The following is a 20425-nucleotide window of genomic DNA, read 5'->3' as shown; positions in this document are numbered from 1 at the left end:
AGCAGCTTCTTTCGGATTCTCTGCTTCTCCGCTCGTGTTTCTTTTAGAATTGCAGAGACTTATGACGTACAGAAAAAAAGGAAAAAATTAGCACCGAGAACGGACCACAGCTTAAGCCTCACTAGAGCATTATGAAATGAATGGGGAAGTGCGTTACGCGTTAAGTTAAAAAAAGCAGTTAAAATTAGTATTAATTAGTAGCCAGGTACTGTGTTACACGCTGGGGACGTGGTGAACACCGTGTCTTTCTCTCCTTGAATTTACATCACACAGAGTGAGAAAGACACTAAAGTAATTATTCAAGTAATTTACAGTTGTAGAGAGTCGCTATGAAAGGAATGCCAGGTGCTATGAGAACGTAAGGCTATTTGGTAATTGTGACACCTCGCCTTGAAGTGATCTTGTATTTTATGATTAGGAAAAAAAATACTATAAAACGATCTCCATTTTGGGAAAACACTGGTATCCATGACATCCCAACCCTCCTTTTAAAGAATACTTATGAAATGAAATACTGGAAAATAAACAGTGCTTTTGGTAGTAGAATTTCCTCTGATTTTTTTTTTCCCTATCTGTTCTGGTGACTTTTTTTGTTTTTCAAAATAACATGCGTGAAGATATCTACCGTTTTTGTCTCAGTAAGAGAGCCCATCATAATATAATCTATTTTTTTCTTAAGAATTTGCAGTGCCTAGAGTTTAGGAATGGTAAATATTAATTTTGATTTTTACAGGGCAATAGATGAAGGGATAGAAAGTGTCAGGAAATAGCCTGAAAATGAATAGTCTACGAATCACCCACAGTTTGTTTTTATCTCCTTAAAACAATTCCTGAAATTTGCTTGGAAGTGTTGAGGCCTATTTGGTTAAAACCACCAGGCGCAAGCCAGGGAGCACATCTCCCAGAAGAATCAAAGAATGTGCTGGACAAGCGGGAAGAATCTTTTGTAAGGTTTGAGTTCCCCGTGAGGATTCTGATGAGGGTCTAGGGAAGCAGGGATCAGTTCTGGAAGGGTTGCTGTTTGTAAATAGGGATTAGGATAAACTGGGATTGATTAGGATCTAGGTGCTGTCATGAGGTGAGTGTGGTTTTGCAACTGGGTATCCCCAGTAATAGTTTGGAATAGCAAAGTGAGTCTGGGGCATCATTAGTTAGAAAACAGTGGTCACTCAAAGAGGGGGTGGTTATGGCATTTTACACTTACTGCATGACCTAGGGAGACACGATGCTTCCTGTTGTAAGGGGAAGATTTACCCTAGGGAGATACAAACCTTGCACCCAAAGACTTAGAAGATAGAGCATCCCCACTTGGAAGCTGTAGGTGTTGTACAGATTTGGTTTCAAAGTGAACACTTCTTCACTTTGAACTGATGGTGATGATATAATATGGAGCTGAGACATATAGAAGGGGACACAGAGGGAAAATAAGGGGAGGGGGGGAATAAAAGAAAAAGGACAGGGAAGGGGCAATAAAGGTATGCATGATTTTTTGTCCTCCCTCTTTTCTTCGCTTTCTTGAGTAGGATCTTTTCTTGATGCCTAGCACAGTGTCCAGCATTTAATCGGCATTCAATAAATACTTGTTCAATGAATTAATCATTCAATCAATTTTGGTCCTGAAATGCCAAGGAAGAAGGGGCAATGAGCTGGCATATATTAAGAACCATGTCTGTGCCAGGTATAGTGTTAAACCTTTTGTGAAAGAGTAATGCGGGGTCAACTCCTCTGTCTTGATTCATCTGCAGGTTAAAATCTATCTGGTGACCTGCGGGGAGTAGGGTTTGCATGACACCGGTCAGCTTTGGTCTTTTGAATTTATTCGTTTATCGTGTATTTGTTCAATATATTTCCATTTATTATAGAAATAGGCTAAGTCCATCAACTTTTTCATAATTTCTTTTCATATCTTGAAATTGGAATTCCTTTTCTATATCTTGAAATTGGAATTCCTTTTCTATATCTTTATTATTCCTCTAATCTTCTCTTGTTGATCCGTCTGCCTTTCCCCACCAGGGCCTTCCAGGTGGCTTTCACGAATATGTATATTGTTGAGATGTTAGATGTTTAAAATAAGTCCCTATTAAATGATACAATTTTAAAGGAAGCCTGAATTATGTATTCATTAGGATCATCATTTTGTTCCTAAGTCAGAGTCCTGATGCTGTAGTAGAGACAGCATCCTAGCCTGAAATGTTGAGGATAGTCCTGCAATTAGGGAATAATCAGTTCATTCTTAATCACAAGCACAACAGAATGACTCGAACATTGCTGTTTGATCTATCTGTACTTACATTTCTTCTTAATTCCTCCCTGCTAGTGTTCCTTAGACCTAATATGGATTGTCCCCACCTGACTATATACGTATTTTTTCATATCTCTAATTGAGATCCAACTATTAAATATCCATTTTTCCTCAGTGATGACAGTTTTCCAATGACTACAATGCCTTTCCTGCAGTCTGTTTCTTCTTTTTGTTTGATTTGATCTGGTCTATTTATTCTCTGGACGAATAGTTCATTAGTTGAAGACTTTAGGAAAATAGTTCTGTTGCCACCTTGCCTTGACCTTTTTGAACCTCACAATCTTTTCATTTAAGCACGTCTTGGTCACCCAAGTGTCTCGAAAAAACCCCAAACTCTCTGTCTTGGTATCATAATAATCATAATAATTATTTATTTCTTGGAATTGGAGACCATATTCACTCCCTTTTTATCTATATGAGGAGCAGATTAAAAAAACACCTACAAGTCCACGATCAAGGTGTCAGCAGGTTTGGTTTTTTCCTTCCCAGCAAACAAGCTACAAACTTTCCGGGAAAAAGCTTTCGGGGGCGGAACCCAGGGAGCTTAGAATCCTCCCATTGGTTCTTCCTGAGCCCACCCCGGTCCCGCCCCCTGGGCGGATGAACCAATAGGGGCGTGAATTGTGGTTTAAACACGGATCCTGGCGCGACCGCTGGAGACCGAGTCTTGGGTGATTTTGGCTGTTGATCCCAACGTGGGTGAATGGGAAGGTGGCGAGTGGTTGGAGGAGCGGGGTCCGGCGAGGAAGGAGCCAGGGCGTTGGGGCTTGGGGCCAGGGCTGGCGTCGGGGGCCGGGGGCCGGGGGCCGGCAGCCGGCAGCCAGCAGCCAGGGCGTTGGGGCCTGGGGCCTGGGGGCTGGAGGCTAGGGCTACCCTGGGTTGTCTATGGCGCCAAGCCGGGTTGAGCCGCGGCCTCGGACTGCATCCGCTACCCACGGCGGTTTGGTTTTGATGAGTACCAGCGCCTGTGCCAGTCCCAAACCGCCTACTCTTCAGGGTCTTAGAGCCCCTGACGCAGGCTTCAAGAGTTAACAGCTGGATTAAGTGCCTGTTCGCTCCGGATCGGGCTTCTCCTTGCGCTTAGCTCTCGTTTTTGCGTGGACGAGCCCAGGGTAGAAAGTCTGGTCTGTGCTACACCATAGCTTCTCTCGTCTTCCCTAACCCCTCAGGGTCTAATATGTATTTCACATCCCTAGCTTAATCCAGAATGGCTACTCTGATCTTTGTTGATAAGGAAAATGGAGAACCTGGCACCCGTGTGGCTCCTAAGGATGGGCTGAAGCTGGGGCCTTGTAAGTATACAGGCTGCAATCCGAGACACAGGTATTGTGAATCAATTGTGAATGCGGCCTGGAGCTGGGGGAGGCATTTAGTGTACTTGGTTGGCAGTTGGAATCAAGTTTACCGAATACTGTTATTGTAACATGCTTGTTATGGGTCTCTTTTTCAGGTTCAGTGTCTTAATGAGATTATTTAAGAGGATACTGGACTGCAGTACTATTAGGCATATCATGGCCATGCCACTGTCAAAAGTGGGGGTTGGGTTTGGGGGTAAAAATTAGGCCAAGTTTACGTACAGTCGGCCTTCGAGTTGCACAGGTGTTTACTGTCTGAATAATCTTATGGTAAGACTTTTTCTTCAGCAGTCAAAGCCTTGGATGGGAGATCTCAGGTTTCAACACCACGTGTGGGCAAAATGTTTGATGCTCCACCAGCCTTACCTAAAACTGCCAGAAAGGCTTTGGGAACTGTCAACAGAGCTACAGAAAAGTCAGTTAAGACTAATGGACCCCTCAAACAGAAACAGACAACCTTCTCTGCCAAAAAGGCAAGTGTTAGCTATAAAGACATTATTGAAACACTTCACTTCTGACTCATAAAATGACTATTAGCATCCTCTCTGGCTTTCTTCCCTGTGAGCAGAAGGAAATATAGACAAACACAGATAGCAGAAAAGAGTCGTACTGTTTTTGTGGACTTCCTCTGTACCTCAAAACCAGAAGTCTCAGAAGCAGCTGGTGGGGCCGGCCCCGTGGCTTAGCGGTTGGGTGCTCGCGCTCTGCTGCTGGCGGCCCGGGTTCGGATCCCGGGCGCGCACCGACCCACCGCTTCTCCGGCCATGCTGAGGCCGCGTCCCACATACAGCAACTAGAAGGATGTGCAACTATGACATACAACTATCTACTGGGGCTTTGGGGGAAAAAAGGAGGAGGATTGGCAATAGATGTTAGCTCAGAGCCGGTCTTCCTCAGCAATAATAAAAAAAAAAAAAAAGAGGATTAGCATGGATGTTAGCTCAGGGCTGATCTTCCTCACAAAACAAAACAAAAAAGAAGCAGCTGGTGAATATTTTTGCCTCACCTGCCCTTAACTAGTATCTTGAGGAAGATTGGTCAGTAGTGTCGACTTATGGATACATGGAGTAGTAAGAGCAAGGGTGCTTTGCAAGAGGTCACGTTCCTAATGTAATAGCTCAGGTGCTGCCATCCTCCCCGCCTCCCAGAGCAAGCACCAGCTTGTTGGGTGATGATTTGCTAAAATGTTGACCTTTGTGTGTGTGCACGAGCTATAGGTCAGTGCATCCCAGAATAAGAGGACTTTGCTGTGAAAGATGCTTCAGCATGTAGATTAACACTTTATTTGAATAACTGTTTTAATGTGTATTAGGAAAAAACAGCTGCTACTTTACATCAAACCCATGACTTACGTGTAGTGCAGCTTAGGACAAGGATGTCTTTTTAAAAAACTGAGTTGACTTAGAAACGTTAAATACATGTATTGCAAGGATATGGCAAAAATAATGAGAATGTGACAGAACCGAAGTGTAGGAGACGCTGCGGTAGGGATTTGCTCTAGGCGTAAGATTAAATTTGGTGTAAGATTAAATTTGGAATACACAGGCTTTAGTTTTGGCCTACTACTGTCGTAGATTGCCTACCTGTCAGTTCCAGACGAGGGATTTATCCACGGTGGGCTTCTCAAGTCCTTGACTGTCTTTTGCTGCCTCTCACTCAGTCTGTGTATTTGAGAAATACAAACTTGTTTTTAATATTAACCAAGCAAATAATGAAGGTAATACTGATGGAAAAAATCACACTTCCAAAAGCCAAAAATGGCTTCTAGGACTAGCTACTATTGTGGGTGACTCATGCCCATTTTTTCCTCTGTTAGGTTGAGTGACTGAGTTGATTAGCTCTGAATTAACTCCACTCTGTGTTCTTGATAACTTATGCTGACAGGTGCCAATACTTAAATTTCAGACTTAACTTTTGAGCCACGCTACTAGAATTGCTTGCTGAATTGTATTTGTATGTAATCATGAGAACTAAGCATTATGGTTTCTTAGAAGTCAGCATGAAACTGAAAAAATTTAAACTGTGGCGAAGTGGTCACACGTCTTGAAGAAGCCCTGTGATCTCTTGTACTAATCAGTTGATAAGCCTTCCACTCTCACTAATCCATATTTTCTTGGGTTGTTTTAGATGACCGAGAAGACTGTTAAAGCAAAAACCTCTGTTCCTGCGTCAGATGACACCTATCCAGAAATAGAGAAATTCTTTCCCTTCAATCCTCTAGGTAGTATCTTTTGGTATAACACAAATGCTTTAGCCTTGAGTTTCTCTTAGAATTCAATTCAGCTGTAACTTGATATGGATATGACCCCAAACTGTAAGGAGACTGTCTGAATCTGGGGGTCTTTGAACAAATATAATTGTTGGTGGAATTATTTGTAAGGTATCATCTTTAGGTCAGGAGGGGGAGTTGGAGCGAAGATGAGAACATTGTTCCTGTCCTCAAAAGCTAACCACCTGGGGGAGATAAGATATGTTCACTATCATTGAACAAGTCTAAAGTGGACAGTGTTCCTGGCAAGCCTTTTAGATAGTGGGCTATTTATGTCAAGTTGAACAATGTCTGAAAAAGCCATATAGCCAGTGAAAATCTTTTTTTTTTTTTTTTTTTACTCCTTCAACCTGCTACATATATCTGAAATATTTTCTGTTATAGAACCAGCTTCTCAAACTTTAATTGATTTACATTTGAGGAGAGGCTACTGTATGCCAGGCACTATTAGGCCTTGGATGAAGTGGTTAACAAGTCAGGCCCCACCCTGAGGGAGCCCACGATTTGGAGGGAAAGTTAAGCACTGAACAGATCATCTCACTGTGAGTGCGAGCCAGGAGAAAAACAGGGCCTGTTAGGGGGCACTGAACCTACCCTGGAAGAACAGGGAAGCTTTCTTTTAGGAAGTGACCTGAGGTTGTCTTTTTTTCTTTTTAATAGCATTATTATTTTTTTTAGGGTAGTAACATTGGTTTATAACATTGTATAAATTTCAGGTGTACATCATTATACTTCTGTTTCTGCATAGAGTACATCATGTTCACCACCCAAATACTAATTACAATCCATCCCCACACACATGTGCCTAATCATCCCTTTTGCCTTCCTCCCTGCCCACCTGAGGTTGAGCCTTGAAGCATATAAAGAGGTAGCTAGGTGAAGAAGGGGAGGGGCAAGGCAAGAGCATTGTACATAAGTGTGCGAAGATCCTGAGGCAGAAAAAAGGCCTGGAGTGATTCTGGGAGGCTAATTGAAAGCCCAAGTGAAAGATGATGCTGGTGGGTGGGTGGGTGGGTGGGTGGGTGGGGGCAGATTATGCAGGGCCTTATAGATTTCTGAGCTGGATTTTTTGCCTTTTTATCCAAAGAGCATTTAGTTGTTCTACTAATATACATTTCTAGGTTGTTTCTGGCTTTTATATATTACAAACAATTCTGCAATTAGTGTTATCGAAATTATATTGTCCAGAGTTGGTGAGTATATCTGGAGAGTAACCTTGAAGAAGGATTGCTGGGTCTCAAAGGATGTGTAATTAAGTTTTGATAAAATGTGGTGCATCCATTCTAGTGATTACTATTCAGGAAAATGAGGTAGATTTATGGATATTGAGACCAGGGAAGAGGACTACGATATGCTGTGTTTGAGGAATGAGATGTTGCTAAATTGCCCTCCAAAACAGGAGCATAAATGAGCAAACCCACCTGCAGTGGCTGAGGATGTCTGCTTCCCCTGTGTTCTCTAACTGCAAATGTTTTAAAACGCTAATCTTTGTCAGAAAGGCAGTGGATATCTCATTGTCTTAAATTGGGGGATGTATGTGTGTCTGAGCATGTTTGATGGCCATTTATAGTTTTTCTTTTTTTAACTTCCTGTTTGTATCTTTGTTTTCCTTTGATTATGTGGCTTACTTATGGATTTATTTATTTTTTTAAGAGCTCTTTGTGGATAAAGGAAGTTAGCTTTGTAATGTGGCAGACTTCTTTCCTCTTGAGTTTTTGTTTATGGTTTCCTTTACAATTCAGTGGTTTTAAACTAAGTAGTCATGCATTACTCAATTTCTTTTTGACTTTTGGGTTTGAACAGACTTGAAAAAGAGCAGACCAATTCCTAGTATTTAGGCCTTAGAGAACTTTCACACTTCAGAAAATGATGGTTCTCCCTCCATCTTTGTTCTTATCTTGTGAGAAGACACTTAACCTCTTTGAAAAGAGGAAAGACTCAATATTTAAATACTACTTCTGTTAAGAAGAATCAGTTGTTTTAAATGATTTCTGAGAAGTAAGGCACTTGCTTACTTAATTTCTTCAGAAGTAAGGCACTTAACATTCCTTCTTAAGGAATGTTACCTAACACAGTGGTTCTCAAATTTTTTGTTTTAGGACTCTTTTACACTCTTAAAAATTAGCAAAGACCCCAAAGAACTTTTGTTTGTGTGTTCTTTTTTTTTTTTTTTTTTTAAAGATTTTATTTATTTTATTTTTTCCCCCCAAAGCCCCAGTAGATAGTTGTATGTCATAGCTGCACATCCTTCTAGTTGCTGTATGTGGGACTCGGCCTCAGGATGGACGGAGAAGTGGTGCCTCGATGCGCACCCGGGATCCGAACCCGGGCCACCAGCATTGCAGCGCGCGCACTTAACCACCAAGCCACAGGGCCGGCCCCTGTGTGTTCTGTTTATAGTTCCTGTATTAGAAATTAAAGTTGAAATTAAAAAAAATTGATTAAAAAATAATAAGGCAACTACATTAATATAAATAACTTTTTTTTCCCCCTAAACTCTTCCAAAACAAAACTTATTGAGAAGTCTGGCATGGTTTTATATTTTTGAATATTTGCTTAATTTGGCTTAATTTAAGACAGCTGGATTCTCATCTGATTCTTTATTCAGTCTGTTGCATCTGTTTTGGTTGAAGTATGAAGAAAATCTGGTCTCATGCAGATACGTAGTTAGGAAAGGGAGAAGCATTTTAAGTCTTTTCAGATAAGTCTGGATAGTTTTCTTTGATACTACACTAAAAGTCAACAAGTGGCCGGTTGGGAACCTGTAGTTGCAAGGTGGAATCTGAAACCATATGTGAACATTTTATACTCTGATGATAAAATCCATTGGTCTATTTTGCACTTCCAGTGTATCTTTTATCCTTGCATTGGTCATTTAGAAATATTGGCTCACTGAGAAATATAGATCATCCAAATGTTGCAATGTTTCATTCTGTGATATCAAAAACACGTATCACCACTGATCTCATCAGAAAAGTCTAAGTATTAGGAAGCTGTCAAGCTAATGATTGCAGATAATTTTTCTAAAATTCTAGTTTTTTGCCTTGAAATTGTGAATTATATCGTAGGCAACAAATACTGTTTTCATTGAAGTGATAGACTTCTTTCATTCCTCTGAGAAAATGTGTGGCAATTACCCAAGTCTGAGTAACCACGGTTTCTTTCCGCTGTTCTTTCATCTACATAGTGTTCCAGGAGAAAGGCCTCTAGTTTAGCTTGCAGATCAAATCATTGCACAAATCCTTTTTCTTTGAGATCACTGTGGTACTTCAGTATGTGGCAGAGGTGCTTTATGGCATACTTCTCATTTTATCATTACAGAATACTAAAAAGATATGTTTTCAAAGGTCAAGAGCTAATAAAATTAATAATGTTTACTGCATATGGTAAAGTGATATGTGAAACTGGCATTTTTTACTGCAAGTGAGTGGTAGTGAGGAATAAAGTGACTACTAAATATAGTTTATTGCCACTGCCTTGATCCGTGCTAAGGCACAGCAGTTTTATCCACTGTTGCTTTTGTACCATCATTGTAAATATCAACAGTGGGAAAAGGTATAAATATTATGAAAATAGTTTGACCTTGTGGACCCACTGAAAGAGTCTCAGACCCCCAGGGGTCCACTGACCACCCTGACAACCACTGCCCTGACGAAACACTTTCTCTGTGACAGATTTTGAGAGTTTCGACCTGCCTGAAGAGCACCAGATTGCACACCTCCCCTTGAATGGAGTGCCTCTCATGATCCTCGATGAGGAGAGGGAACTTGAAAAGCTGTTGCATCTGGGTCCCCCTTCACCTCTGAAGATGCCCTCTCCACCGTGGGAGTCCAGTAAGTGAACTATTGACCTTCTAGAAGGGCTGCAAACAATTTGTGTCATAACACTTTCATTACTGTGGGCACAGAGTTGTGTGGAAGGTTAGCCTGCAAGTAATTTCTATCCTTCAAATTTCAGGGATAAGGTTTCAGAATTTTGAGTCCCAAATGCCCAGGTAAAATTAAGGCATTCTGGAACCTGGACAGTCTTAGATACAGCAAAACAAGATTAAATTTAGCATATAGCTTCTTAGATTATAAATTGAAATACAATAAACTTGCTTGGAATGAGAATTCTATGTTATATCCAAAGCTAATATAGGATCAAGACACCTATGTAATAGCATAGAATAACAAAACCTTCTTACTCAGAAGGTTTGAGGATTTGGTTCAAACTGGTGGTCAAAAGCCATCATCAGTATGTTTTCTATTTATTCTGATGGGATAACTTACACTATTTTATAAATTACGTTAGTGATATTGTTGGCTCTTATTTAGGTCCCTAAGAACAATCGTTGCAGGTACTTCTAAGATTTATTTCCTAATGAAAGTTAATTCTGGGACCACAGCCACATTCCAAGAAGTGAGAGAGAATGTATGTGCATATGTGTATGTGTGTGCGTGTGTGTGTGTGTGTGGGGCGGGGTAGGGATTCATTAGACAAAGGGAAAACAAGAATTTATAATTAAGAGTGACAGCTAATGTCTATGTTGAGATGGACAATGACTCAAGGATTTGCGGATATTGAATAAGAAATTCCTGTTTTCTAGATGCGCTGCAGTCTCCCTCAAGCATTCTGTCCACCCTGGATGTTGCATTGCCACCCGTTTGCTATGACTTAGACATTTAAATTTCTTAGCACTTTATAGTTTGTGTGTATGTATTAATAGTTTGTGTTAATAAAGCAATTCTTTGTTTAACAGACTCTTAATATTTTGGTTGGTATTCTTTGGAATCTGCTTGAAACAGTATGAAATCTAGTGGAAGTATTTAACAGACAAGAGTCTCTAATCTGACAATAGAAGTTTGTCTGATTTGAAAAATTTACTTTACAACTCTTTGGTTTGTTAACAGCTTATTTTAGAAGCTACCACTGTTTTCCCTGAAATATATACCCCTCAATGTGTACTTTATTGCCTTTTTGTAGCCATTAACTAGTGACAGTTATTAGATCTCTTATTTAGAGGAGCCGCTTCCGGCTCATTAAGTATCTATTGCTGGGCGTTCTTTATTGCTGGTTCTGTTTAGTTTCTAATGACTTGAATACTCAGTATTCAGTAATCAGAATTTGAAAGGCTCTAAATCTCCTGAGAACTCTACCTCCCTGGGATCTTCAGTTAGGTTCTTTGAAGATCACACCAGATACTTTACTGATAGTAAGATCCACTCTCCACCTGTAGGAAACTGTTTACTTGCTTACCCTGTGTTGGACATTATTTTAAGTATTTGATAAGCATTGTGTTTCATGTTCACGACCCTATTTTTCAGATGAGAACTGTGAGGCTCAGAAGTTCATTGAGGGGGCTGGCCCCGTGGCTTGGCAGTTGAGTGCATATGCTCCGCTACTGGTGGCCTGGGTTTGGATCCCGGGCGCGCACCGATGCACCGCTTGTCTGGCCACGCTGAGGCTGCGTCCCACATACAGCAACTAGAAGGATGTGCAGCTATGACATACAACTATCTACTGGGGCTTTGGGGATAAAAAGGGGGGAAAAAAAGAGGAGGATTGGCAATAGATGTTAGCTCAGGGCCGGTCTTCCTCAGCAAAAAGAAGAGGATTGGCGTAGACGTTAGCTCAGGGCTGATCTTCCTCACACACACACACAAAAAAGTTCATTGATATACTAAAGACATGAAGAGCTAGAAAATGATAGAGCTGGTGTATTTTGATTCCAAGTCTGAGACTGGAATCAAAATATCAGATTGCAAATGGTTGTCCATGGATTTTCTTTTTTGGGGGGCAGGGGGTGGATGATATTAAAAAAAAAAAAGAAAAATTGTTACCACCATTTAAAATTCCAGAGTTTCACATACTTTTGGTTTTGAATCTTGTCTTGGAAAAGCAGACCTGGCAAAACCAGACCTGGCCCTGGTTTCCAACAGTGGTGGACTGGTGATGGGGTGCTGGCTGCCTTTTAGGTGGAATGTGGGTTTTCTGTCCTACAGACCCTACCTGAGATGGCCTGAAGGGAGAGCTGAAGTGTCCTTTTACCCTTTGTCTCTTCTCTGACCCCGCCTACTTCACTCACTTTACTTGCCTGGGCCACGCAGTCAATTGAATTTGATCCTTGCTCAGTACTAACCTCCGTAGGAAGCCTTTACACGAAATATCTGTAGCATCTGTAGTCAAGTTAGAAGGTGAACCCTTTCTTTTCCATCATTATTAGACGAAGCCGCAGATATTAGGCATGAAGTACTAGGAGCACATACAGACACTAATCTTGACTTTAAGATTTTTACCCTCTAAATATAACTGAATCAGTCTGAATTTGTGGAATTAGTAAAAACACTTCTAAGAATAAGATGACAAGGGCACTTTTCTGTAAGGGCGAGTATTAGATCTAGCATCCTTGGGTATAACTGGGCTACTTTGAAAAGCAAAACATAATTCTGAATGGCTTTTATACTCTACAGAAATCCAGAAACTTTGAAAGGTGGTCTCTTGTGGTGGAGGGAACAAAGGGCTGGGAGCAAGGCAACCAGTCAGTCCTTTACCATTAGTTACTGTCCTCGGCCAGACCTGAGCACGGAGTGATCTCTCTTCATCTGCTGTTAATCTGGATGCAAAGTGCTTCATGTTTGTTGAGACTGAGAACTTGACACAGATGCTTCTACATTAATAGAGATAATTTTCCATTTTGTGGGCATTGTTGCTGTTTGTGTACAAGTTACTAAGTATAATGTGTTTGGCTTCATTATTTAAAAAAGCTTATGAGAAGCCCCATTTGGAATTCTAGTCTGTCCAAGTGATAATACTCTGGGATTAAAGTTTCTTTCAGGTCAGACAGTTGCCTATGCTGGACCTCGAGGGTGCTCTTGTCTGTAGGTTCACCCACACCTAGCTTGCTCCTCTGATGGCATTTTTCAGGCTTCAAATTCCAATTAACCTTTTCAATATATTAATGTTAATATTCTCTATCAGACCAATACTAAGCAATAGTACCAGGTCACAAAAGGGTCAGCACTACCACAGAAATTCCCGAGTTGACTTTGTTCTTCCATTAGTTTAATTGTAGATCCTTCACTGAGGCCCCACTGTGCCAGGGACCAAGCCTACGATGGTTAAGGCACGCATCACCCCCATCCTCAGGTGCCTGTGGTCCAGTGGAGGAGGCAGGCAGGAAACGGAAAATGAGTGCAGGGGTGGGAAGGACCAGGCGCTGGGGAGCGCTCCCCAGCCCAGTGTAGGGAAGGGCGGGGAAGGCTTCCTGAGGAGGGATGTGTGGATGGAGACCTGGTGGAAGAGAAGTGTTCTGGGCAGAGGGAACGGCTTTTGCAAGTTTGAGGAAGCAAGAGAACACATCTTGTTAAATGAAAATGGCCTTTTTTTTTCTGCTTTAGGTTTGGGCAAGGAGTGTGGTTGGCAACAAAGGAGTCTGGTGAGTTAAGCAAGGGCCAGACGGCTTTGTAAACTATGTAAGGGGGTTTAAGTCTGTCCTAGGTTCAGAGTCTGTCCTGTGGGTGCCATGGAAAAGTTTTGAGGAGGGAGTGACAGGGTCAGGTTGCGTTTCAGAGCCTCACTCGAGAGGCAGGGAGACCGATTTGGAGTCTGCTGCAGATGAACTTGATGAAATGACCTTGAGGTGACAGTGGAAAAGAGTAGGGCTTCAAGAGGAATTTAGGAGTTGGGACACCAGGGTGGCAAATGATGGGGAGAAGGCACAAGAAAGAATCAAGGATGCAGGGGAAAACCCCTCACACGAGGGTCCCCATGTGTTTACAAAGATGTTTGTTGCCACATAGTTTATAAGGGGAAAATATGATACAGATATACAGTGGAATAAAATGTATTCTTTAAAAAGGACAAGGTAGATCTACATATGTGGACGTGGAAAGGTAACCACAGAACTTTTTCAGTGTAAAAAGTGGGTTATAGAACAGTATTCAAGATCACTTTTATTTAAATACATATATACTTATATGCCACAGAAAAGCATAGTGGTGGGGAGCGCAGCCTCCAGACTCAGATCCTGGCTCAGCAACTTAGTTGCTCTGTGACCTTAGGCACTGTGACCTTAGGCACCTCTCTGAACTTCCATTTTTTCATCCGTGAAACCCATAATAGAATTTATCTTGAAAGGTTGTCAGGAGGATTATATGAGCTAATGCAGAAACACTCAAAACGGGCTTGGCATGTTACTATTATGCTTAGGTTTATTTTTGAGTATAAAAATATCTGTAAAGCTATACGTTTGTCTCTTATCAGGGTTATCGTGTGTGTGCATATGGGAGATTAGCATAGTTTAAGTTTATAGGGATTTGTATATTAATAGGATTATACCATTTAAAGAGAGAGAAAATGCCCTTCCCTCTGGAACCTTGAGAACCTGGAGGTCAAAGAGATGGCCTTCCTCTTGCAGATTTCCCGCAGACCTCATTGTGGGGTTGGGGGCATCAGGTGTAGCTTACCTTGATAACCACTCCTAAGGTTCTGGGATGTCCGAACATCCAGTTTGTGACTTGGGTCCGGGCTGGTGCAGCTGATTCTGCAACAGCCTCGGAGGAGGCTAGGGGTGGGCTGTGGTCCTTTGGTATTAGTGCCTTTTGGGAACTGAAGATCATTCCTGGAGAAAATCACCCAGTGGAACCAGTTGACATCCCTGAGGATTCAGGATTGACCAACTTTGTGAGTTGAGCTGGGCATGCAAAACTGTTGACAATTTTACACTAATACTCATTCTCCCACTTTGAGTCAACTGTTTTCATACCATCTCTGCTCTAAACTTCTCTCCACCACCCCTGCCTCTCAGGTCCTGTACCTCCTCCCTAGTGGAGGATGTAGGAGCCAACAGTCAGGAATGCCCTGAACTTGCTACTGTTTATCCTACAAGCTTCCTGCATCTTGCGACAGAGGTGTCCCTCCTGCTATCATGGGCCAGTCCCTCCACACGTGCTCTGGGTCACCTCCCCTCTTCAGTTCTCTCCTTCCTCTGTCTCTCTCTCTTTTTTTTTTTTTTTTTAGTCTCTCTAGTCTCCACTCCACCATCACTAAAAATCCTTCCTTGTCTCCACATCTTTCTTAAATGTCAGGTTGTAGAGGCTCAGTCTTGGCCTCTTTTCTCACTTCTACAAACTCGCCTCGTGTGATCTTACCCACTTCTGTGGTTAAAATCCCCTCTCTGTGCTGCATTTATCTCTCTGACCCACGATTGTATCTCTAACCCAGGTCTCTTCTCAGAACTGCAAGACCCCTATCTCTAGTTGCTTACTTGAGATCTCAAATCTAACACATCTAAACTGGATCTCTTGATTCTCCCCTCCCCAATCTGCCCTTTGCTAGCCTTCTCTGCCTCAATAAATGGCATTTACTCCTGTCACAAACTGGGGAGTTATCCTTGTCTCTCCCCATATCCGTCCTAAACTAAGCCTGAGGATCTGCTTCTAGTATATCTTCCACCCCTCAAATGTAAGCCATTATCTCTCACGATGACCAAAGCCCTCAACTGGTCGTTCTGCTTCTGCTCATGTGCCTTCCAGTCCATTCTCCATCATTAACCAGTGTGACATTTTTTTTAAACAGATATTTTTATTTTTTTGCAGGGAAAGATTTGTCTTGAGCTAACAGTCTGTTGCCAATCTTCCCCTCCTTTTTTTTTGCCTCCCCAAAGCCCCAGTGCATGGTTGTATATCCTAGTTGTAAGTCCCTCTAGTTCTTCTATGTGAGCTTCCACAGCATGGCAACTGACAGACAGTGGTGTGGTTCCGCAACCAGGAAATGAACCCGGGCCACTGAGGCAGAGCACACTGAACTTCAACCACTAGGCCATCAGGGCTGGCTCCAGTGTGACATTTTAAAATGCAAATCTAATCGTCAGTCCCCTGCTTAAAGCCTTCTAGTAGATTCCCGCTGTGCCTCGGGTAACATCTGAACTCATCTCCCTGGGCCTCAAGGCCCTGCATGATCTGGGCCCTGCCTGGTGCTTCAGTGTCACTCTGTTCCACGCTGCCTCTCCCCAGAAGCCAACTGCACCTGCTTTTCGTTCGCGATGCACTATTCCTGCCCGTGGGTGGCACCCTGCAGGGGGCATGCGTCTGGTTTCACGGCTGTTGCCTCCTGAATTGCATTTCAGATTCCTCTGCCTGTCACTGAGTCCACTTAAGGCGTTGGTTGGTTCTCGACCTCACCTCAGGTTGAGGAACTAAGGTGGCTGTCTCACCCCACACGGCTGAGCAGTCACCTCGTCCTGCCAATTCCACCTCTTCAATATCTCAGCAAAGCCCCGATTCTTCCAGTGCTAGCCATCCTGTTGCAGGCCACCATCATTCTCACCTGGGACGTTCTACAGCTTATTCTTCCTGCTTTACTATTATCTCCCCAAAGCTGTTCTCCAGGTGGCGGCCAGGACGGCTTTCCCCTTCAGCGAACGTGATGCTATCGTTTTATTTGAGACTGGAGTTTTCAGCTCGAGAAGTTTGATTTCAGTCCTTTTTCGTATCTCCATGTTTCTACTCAACTTTTTGAACATATGAAATACAGTTATAATCTCTGTTTTGCTAATTCTGACATCTATGTCAGTTCTGGGTTGGTTTCAGTTGGCTGTTTTTTTTTCCCCTCATTATAGGTCATGTTTTCCTACTGCTTTTTATGCCTGACAGTTTTTAATTGGATGCCAGACATGTATTTTACCTTTTTTTCATGCTGAGTATTTTTACATATCTAGAAACTTTTTTTTTCTTTTTTTTGTGAGGAAGATCAGCCCTGAGCTAACATCCATGCTAATCCTCCTCTTTTTGTTGAGGAAGACCGGCTCTGAGCTAACATCTATTGCCAATCCTCTTCCTTTTTTTTTTCCCCCAAAGCCCCAGTAGATAGTTGTACGTCTTAGTTGCACATAGTCGCTCTATGTGGGACGCGGCCTCAGCATGGCCAGAGAAGCGATGCCTCGGTGCGCGTTTGGGATCTGAACCCGGGCTGCCAGTAGCGGAGTGCACGCACTTAACTGCTAAGCCACGGGGCCGGCCCTCTAGAAACATTCTTAAACTTTGCTCTGGGATGTAATTAAGTTACTTGGCCACAATCTGATTCATTTGAGTCTTGCTGTTCAGGTTTGTTAGGGAGGACCAGAGCAGCCTTTGGCCTCGGGCTAAATTTCCCCTTCTCTTGAGGAAAGACTTTTTTTCTTCCAGTTTTATTGAGATATAATTGACATACAGCACTGTATAAGTTTCAAGTTTATAGCATAATGGTTTGACTTACGCATATTGTGAACTTTTTTTTTTTTTTTTTTTTTTTACCGTATCTTCCATTTATTTTTATGACAATCAAATGAGTCCCTGTCTTACAGATGAGGAAACAAGCTTCCAAAATTTAAATGATGCAGCTGGTAGGTTGTTGGAGCATGGACTCAAACCCATGTCTGTCTGGCCCCAATATCCAGACTCTTTTTTCTTTTTTCCAGCTTTATTGAGATATAATTGACATATAATATTATGTAAGTTTAAGGTATACAATGTGTTGATTTGATCCACTTATATATTGCAAAAGGATGACCATGATAGCGTTAGCTAACACCTCCATCATGTCACATAATTACTGTTTCTTTTTTGTGATAACATTTAAGATCTACTCTCTCAGCAACTTTCAAGTATATAATACGGTGTTATTTACTGTAGACATTATGCTGTACTTTGGATTCCCAGGACTTACTCGTCTTATAGGTAGAAGTTTGTACCCTTTGACCATCATCTCCCCATATTTCTCCCCCTCCAGCGCCTGGTAACCACCATTCTACTCTCTGTTTCTATGTGTTCGGCTTTTTTAGATTCCACAAATAAGTGATACCATATAGTATTTGTCCTTCTCTGTCTGACTTATCTTACTTAGCATAATGCCTTCAATGTCCATCCATACTGTCACGAACGGCAGTATTTCCTTCTTTCTCATGGCTGAAATAATACTCCATTGTATATATAACCCCATTTTCTTTATCCATCCATCTGTTGGTGGACACTTGGCTATTGTGAATAATGCAATGAACACGGAAGTGCAGATATCTCTTTGAGATCCTGTTTTCATTTCCTTTGGATATGTATACCAGAAGTGGGATTGCTGGGTCATATGGTGGTTCTATTTTTAATTTTAATTTAAGGAACGAGGTAAGACTCTTAGTTCTCTATCCACTGTTCCCTGAATTATGCAGTTTTCCAGTCTGGCTGTTGGGGATGGACACTATTCCTGCCCGTGTGTGGTCTGCGGGCCTTCTTCCCTCTGATCCTTTCGGGCGGTTTTCTCGCGTGCCTGTAATGAGCGGTGCTCTTCTGAATACTAGCGGGAGGCCCTCTGCAAATTTTCCCGGTTCTCTCTCTGCTGCTCTCTCCTCTCCAGGGCTCTGCTCTACAAACTGGCTGCCTTGGTCCCCGCCCACTCTGCGGTCTCCTCCTCTCAGGGAGTCGGCTGGCTCTGCTTGGGTCCCCTCCCTTCCCCACTCAGTGGCAGTCTCTGGGCTCAGCTCATTCATTTTCCATTCCTTGGGGATCGCTGTCCTTGGTTTAACGTCTGTTCTCTCAGAAACCATCATTTCATGTTTGCCCTGTTTATTACTTGTTTCAGGCAGGAGGGTCCAGTGGTCCTTGTTAGTCCCTCGTGGTTGGAATTGAAAGTCCTCTCCAAGTGTCATTTACTATTTTTTTTTAACTGAGGTAAAATTCATGAAACATAAAGTTCACCATTTAAACCATTTTAAAGCGTACAATTCAGTGGCTTTTATTATAGTCACAATGTTGTGCAGCCATCTATCTAATTTCAGACCATTTTATCACCCCACTAAAGAAACCCATGCCCGTTAAACAGCCATTCCCCACTTCATTTACTTTTCAGTGATGCCCCACTGCCTTCGGGATAAAGTCTAGTGGCTCCCACGGTGCGTGGTGGCTCCCAGGGAGACAACGTCTGATTCACTCCTGGAAAGCTCTTCTGATTTGCCTGACTCCTACCTGCCCATCCTTTAGCTCTCCGCTGAGACTCTTCTCTTGCCGGCAGCCTTTCCTGAGACCCCGAGGTTGGACTGGCTGCCCTCCTATTTGCTCAGTTAGCCCCAGACCCTTCAACTTATCCTGGCACTTACCACGCTGGGCTGTGTCTGCCTGTTGGTCCAGCTGTCTCTTCAGCCACCCTGGGAGCTGCTGAGGCCTGTCCTGTGTACTGTTGTATCCTCATGCCTGCCATGTGGCAGCTACTCGGGTATTTGCTGAAATGAATGAGTATGTCATCAGTCCCTGGGGACCCCGTTTCCTGGACACCCAGGGACTGCACTGTGCCCACTGTTACATCAAGCAGAGCCAGGCAGGGGGCCCGTCTTCATCACAGTTTTCCACAGAGAGAGTGGTGGGGGCAGAGCATGAGCAAGGGGGCCGGCTTCCCGCCTCCCCTGCTAGATAGCGCTGGTCCTATTAGCGGTTTTTCTTACAGCGCCCCTTGCCTGTTTACTGAGATGACCCAAGTCGCCAGGGTGGAAAGTGAACTGGTTTTCTTTCTGCAGTAACTGCTGCCTAACGTGTTTTGTTGACCTCTCCTCCCTGCTGGGTGGTAGGTGATGCTTCACAGCATCTCAACAGATTGTTCAGCTTTCCAGTTACTTTGGGTTAAAATTCCATTTTGATTTGGAATATAAGCCCCAGTCCTGTTCATTTTAGAGCTTCCATCTGAAACTCATTGCAAGCTCTTGCCTGCAGATGTCAGGTCCTCGTGGGCCTTACCACAGCCCAGTGCCAGGGAGGACAGCTGGAGGACGGAAGGATTCTGCTCAGGGAGCAGGCCACATCTTGGCTATGGGGAGTGTCCTGGCTTCATTCTGGGTGTTGGGCTCTGTGATGCTGGTGGCCAGTGCTCTGTGTAGGGTGTGTGTGACCACCCCTTCCTCTATGGCTGCAGACCTCCGTTCCTCCTGAGAATGGCAGCTCTGCCTTTTCCCACACCTTTCCCAGGTGGGGCCTCCTATTGCTTGATCCAGGGGCCATCCGTGGCCTCTGCCTCTCCATTAATAACCATTGGGGTCCTTTCCAGACCCTGTAAGGGCCACAGAGAATGGGATGGGGTGAAGGTTTCCCAGGTACACCACGCCAGAGGATCTGCAGGCCCTGCAGACCTGGGCTACTCCGGCAGGTGAGAAATCCCTGGACCGGGAGCAGGCACCAGTGTTTAAGTTCAAGTCCCACATGCCGGTGATCCCCCTTTTCTCTCCACAGTGTGTTAAGAAGACTGAAAAGGACACACACCGTATTCTCAGGCTCCCAGAATGCTCCCCCAAGAGCCCTCTCTCTCACCCCACTTGGCTCTGTTGGTGGCACCAGAGTAAGCCTACAGTTTCTGAGATGCCACTCTCCCATCCTTGCAGGTCCATGTGGTTCGTTTAGAGCTACTCCTGGCTACAGGAAGGGGAGGAACCACTCTCTCCCACCATGGACGTGGCTTTTCCCTGCAGACACCCAAAGGCTAACCACCTCCTCTCTCAGGCCTCTTTCC

General features: G+C 43.3%; 1 protein-coding gene across 4 annotated transcripts; it reads left to right on the top strand.

Annotated features, from left to right (window-relative positions):
* The first annotated feature begins 2909 nt into the window (after positions 1-2909).
* Positions 2910-10669, top strand: PTTG1 (PTTG1 regulator of sister chromatid separation, securin). Of its 4 annotated transcripts, none has more exons than XM_014786124.2 (6): positions 2910-2997; positions 3499-3594; positions 3949-4130; positions 5785-5878; positions 9601-9759; positions 10515-10669. In XM_014786124.2, exons 2-6 carry the CDS (start codon positions 3510-3512, stop codon positions 10592-10594), a joined length of 600 nt encoding a protein of 199 aa, XP_014641610.1. In that variant the 5' UTR covers positions 2910-2997; positions 3499-3509; the 3' UTR covers positions 10595-10669. The 4 variants fall into 4 exon arrangements, with proteins under 4 accessions (XP_014641610.1, XP_014641607.1, XP_087285586.1 ...); XM_014786121.2 differs by having other exon boundaries at positions 2911-2997; positions 3946-4130; XM_087429460.1 differs by lacking the exon at positions 2910-2997 and having other exon boundaries at positions 3203-3594.
* The last annotated feature ends 9756 nt before the right edge of the window (positions 10670-20425 follow it).

The sequence above is a fragment of the Ceratotherium simum genome, chromosome 4, assembly GCF_057802395.1.
Source record: "Ceratotherium simum simum isolate JZ-2026a chromosome 4, ASM5780239v1, whole genome shotgun sequence".
NCBI lineage: Eukaryota > Metazoa > Chordata > Mammalia > Perissodactyla > Rhinocerotidae > Ceratotherium > Ceratotherium simum.
The sequence above is the reverse complement of the archived record's forward strand: the minus strand, read 5'-3'. Positions and strand labels throughout refer to the sequence as shown.

Excerpts from the sequence above, each read along its gene's own strand:
- PTTG1 (XM_014786121.2), top strand. The coding sequence starts at position 3,510 with ATGGCTACTCTGATCTTTGTTGATAAGGAAAATGGAGAACCTGGCACC. Across the intron at positions 3,595-3,945 it reads TGGGCTGAAGCTGGGGCCTT|CAGTCAAAGCCTTGGATGGG; the intron begins GTAAGTATACAG and ends CTTTTTCTTCAG. Across the intron at positions 5,879-9,600 it reads CTTTCCCTTCAATCCTCTAG|ATTTTGAGAGTTTCGACCTG; the intron begins GTAGTATCTTTT and ends TCTCTGTGACAG.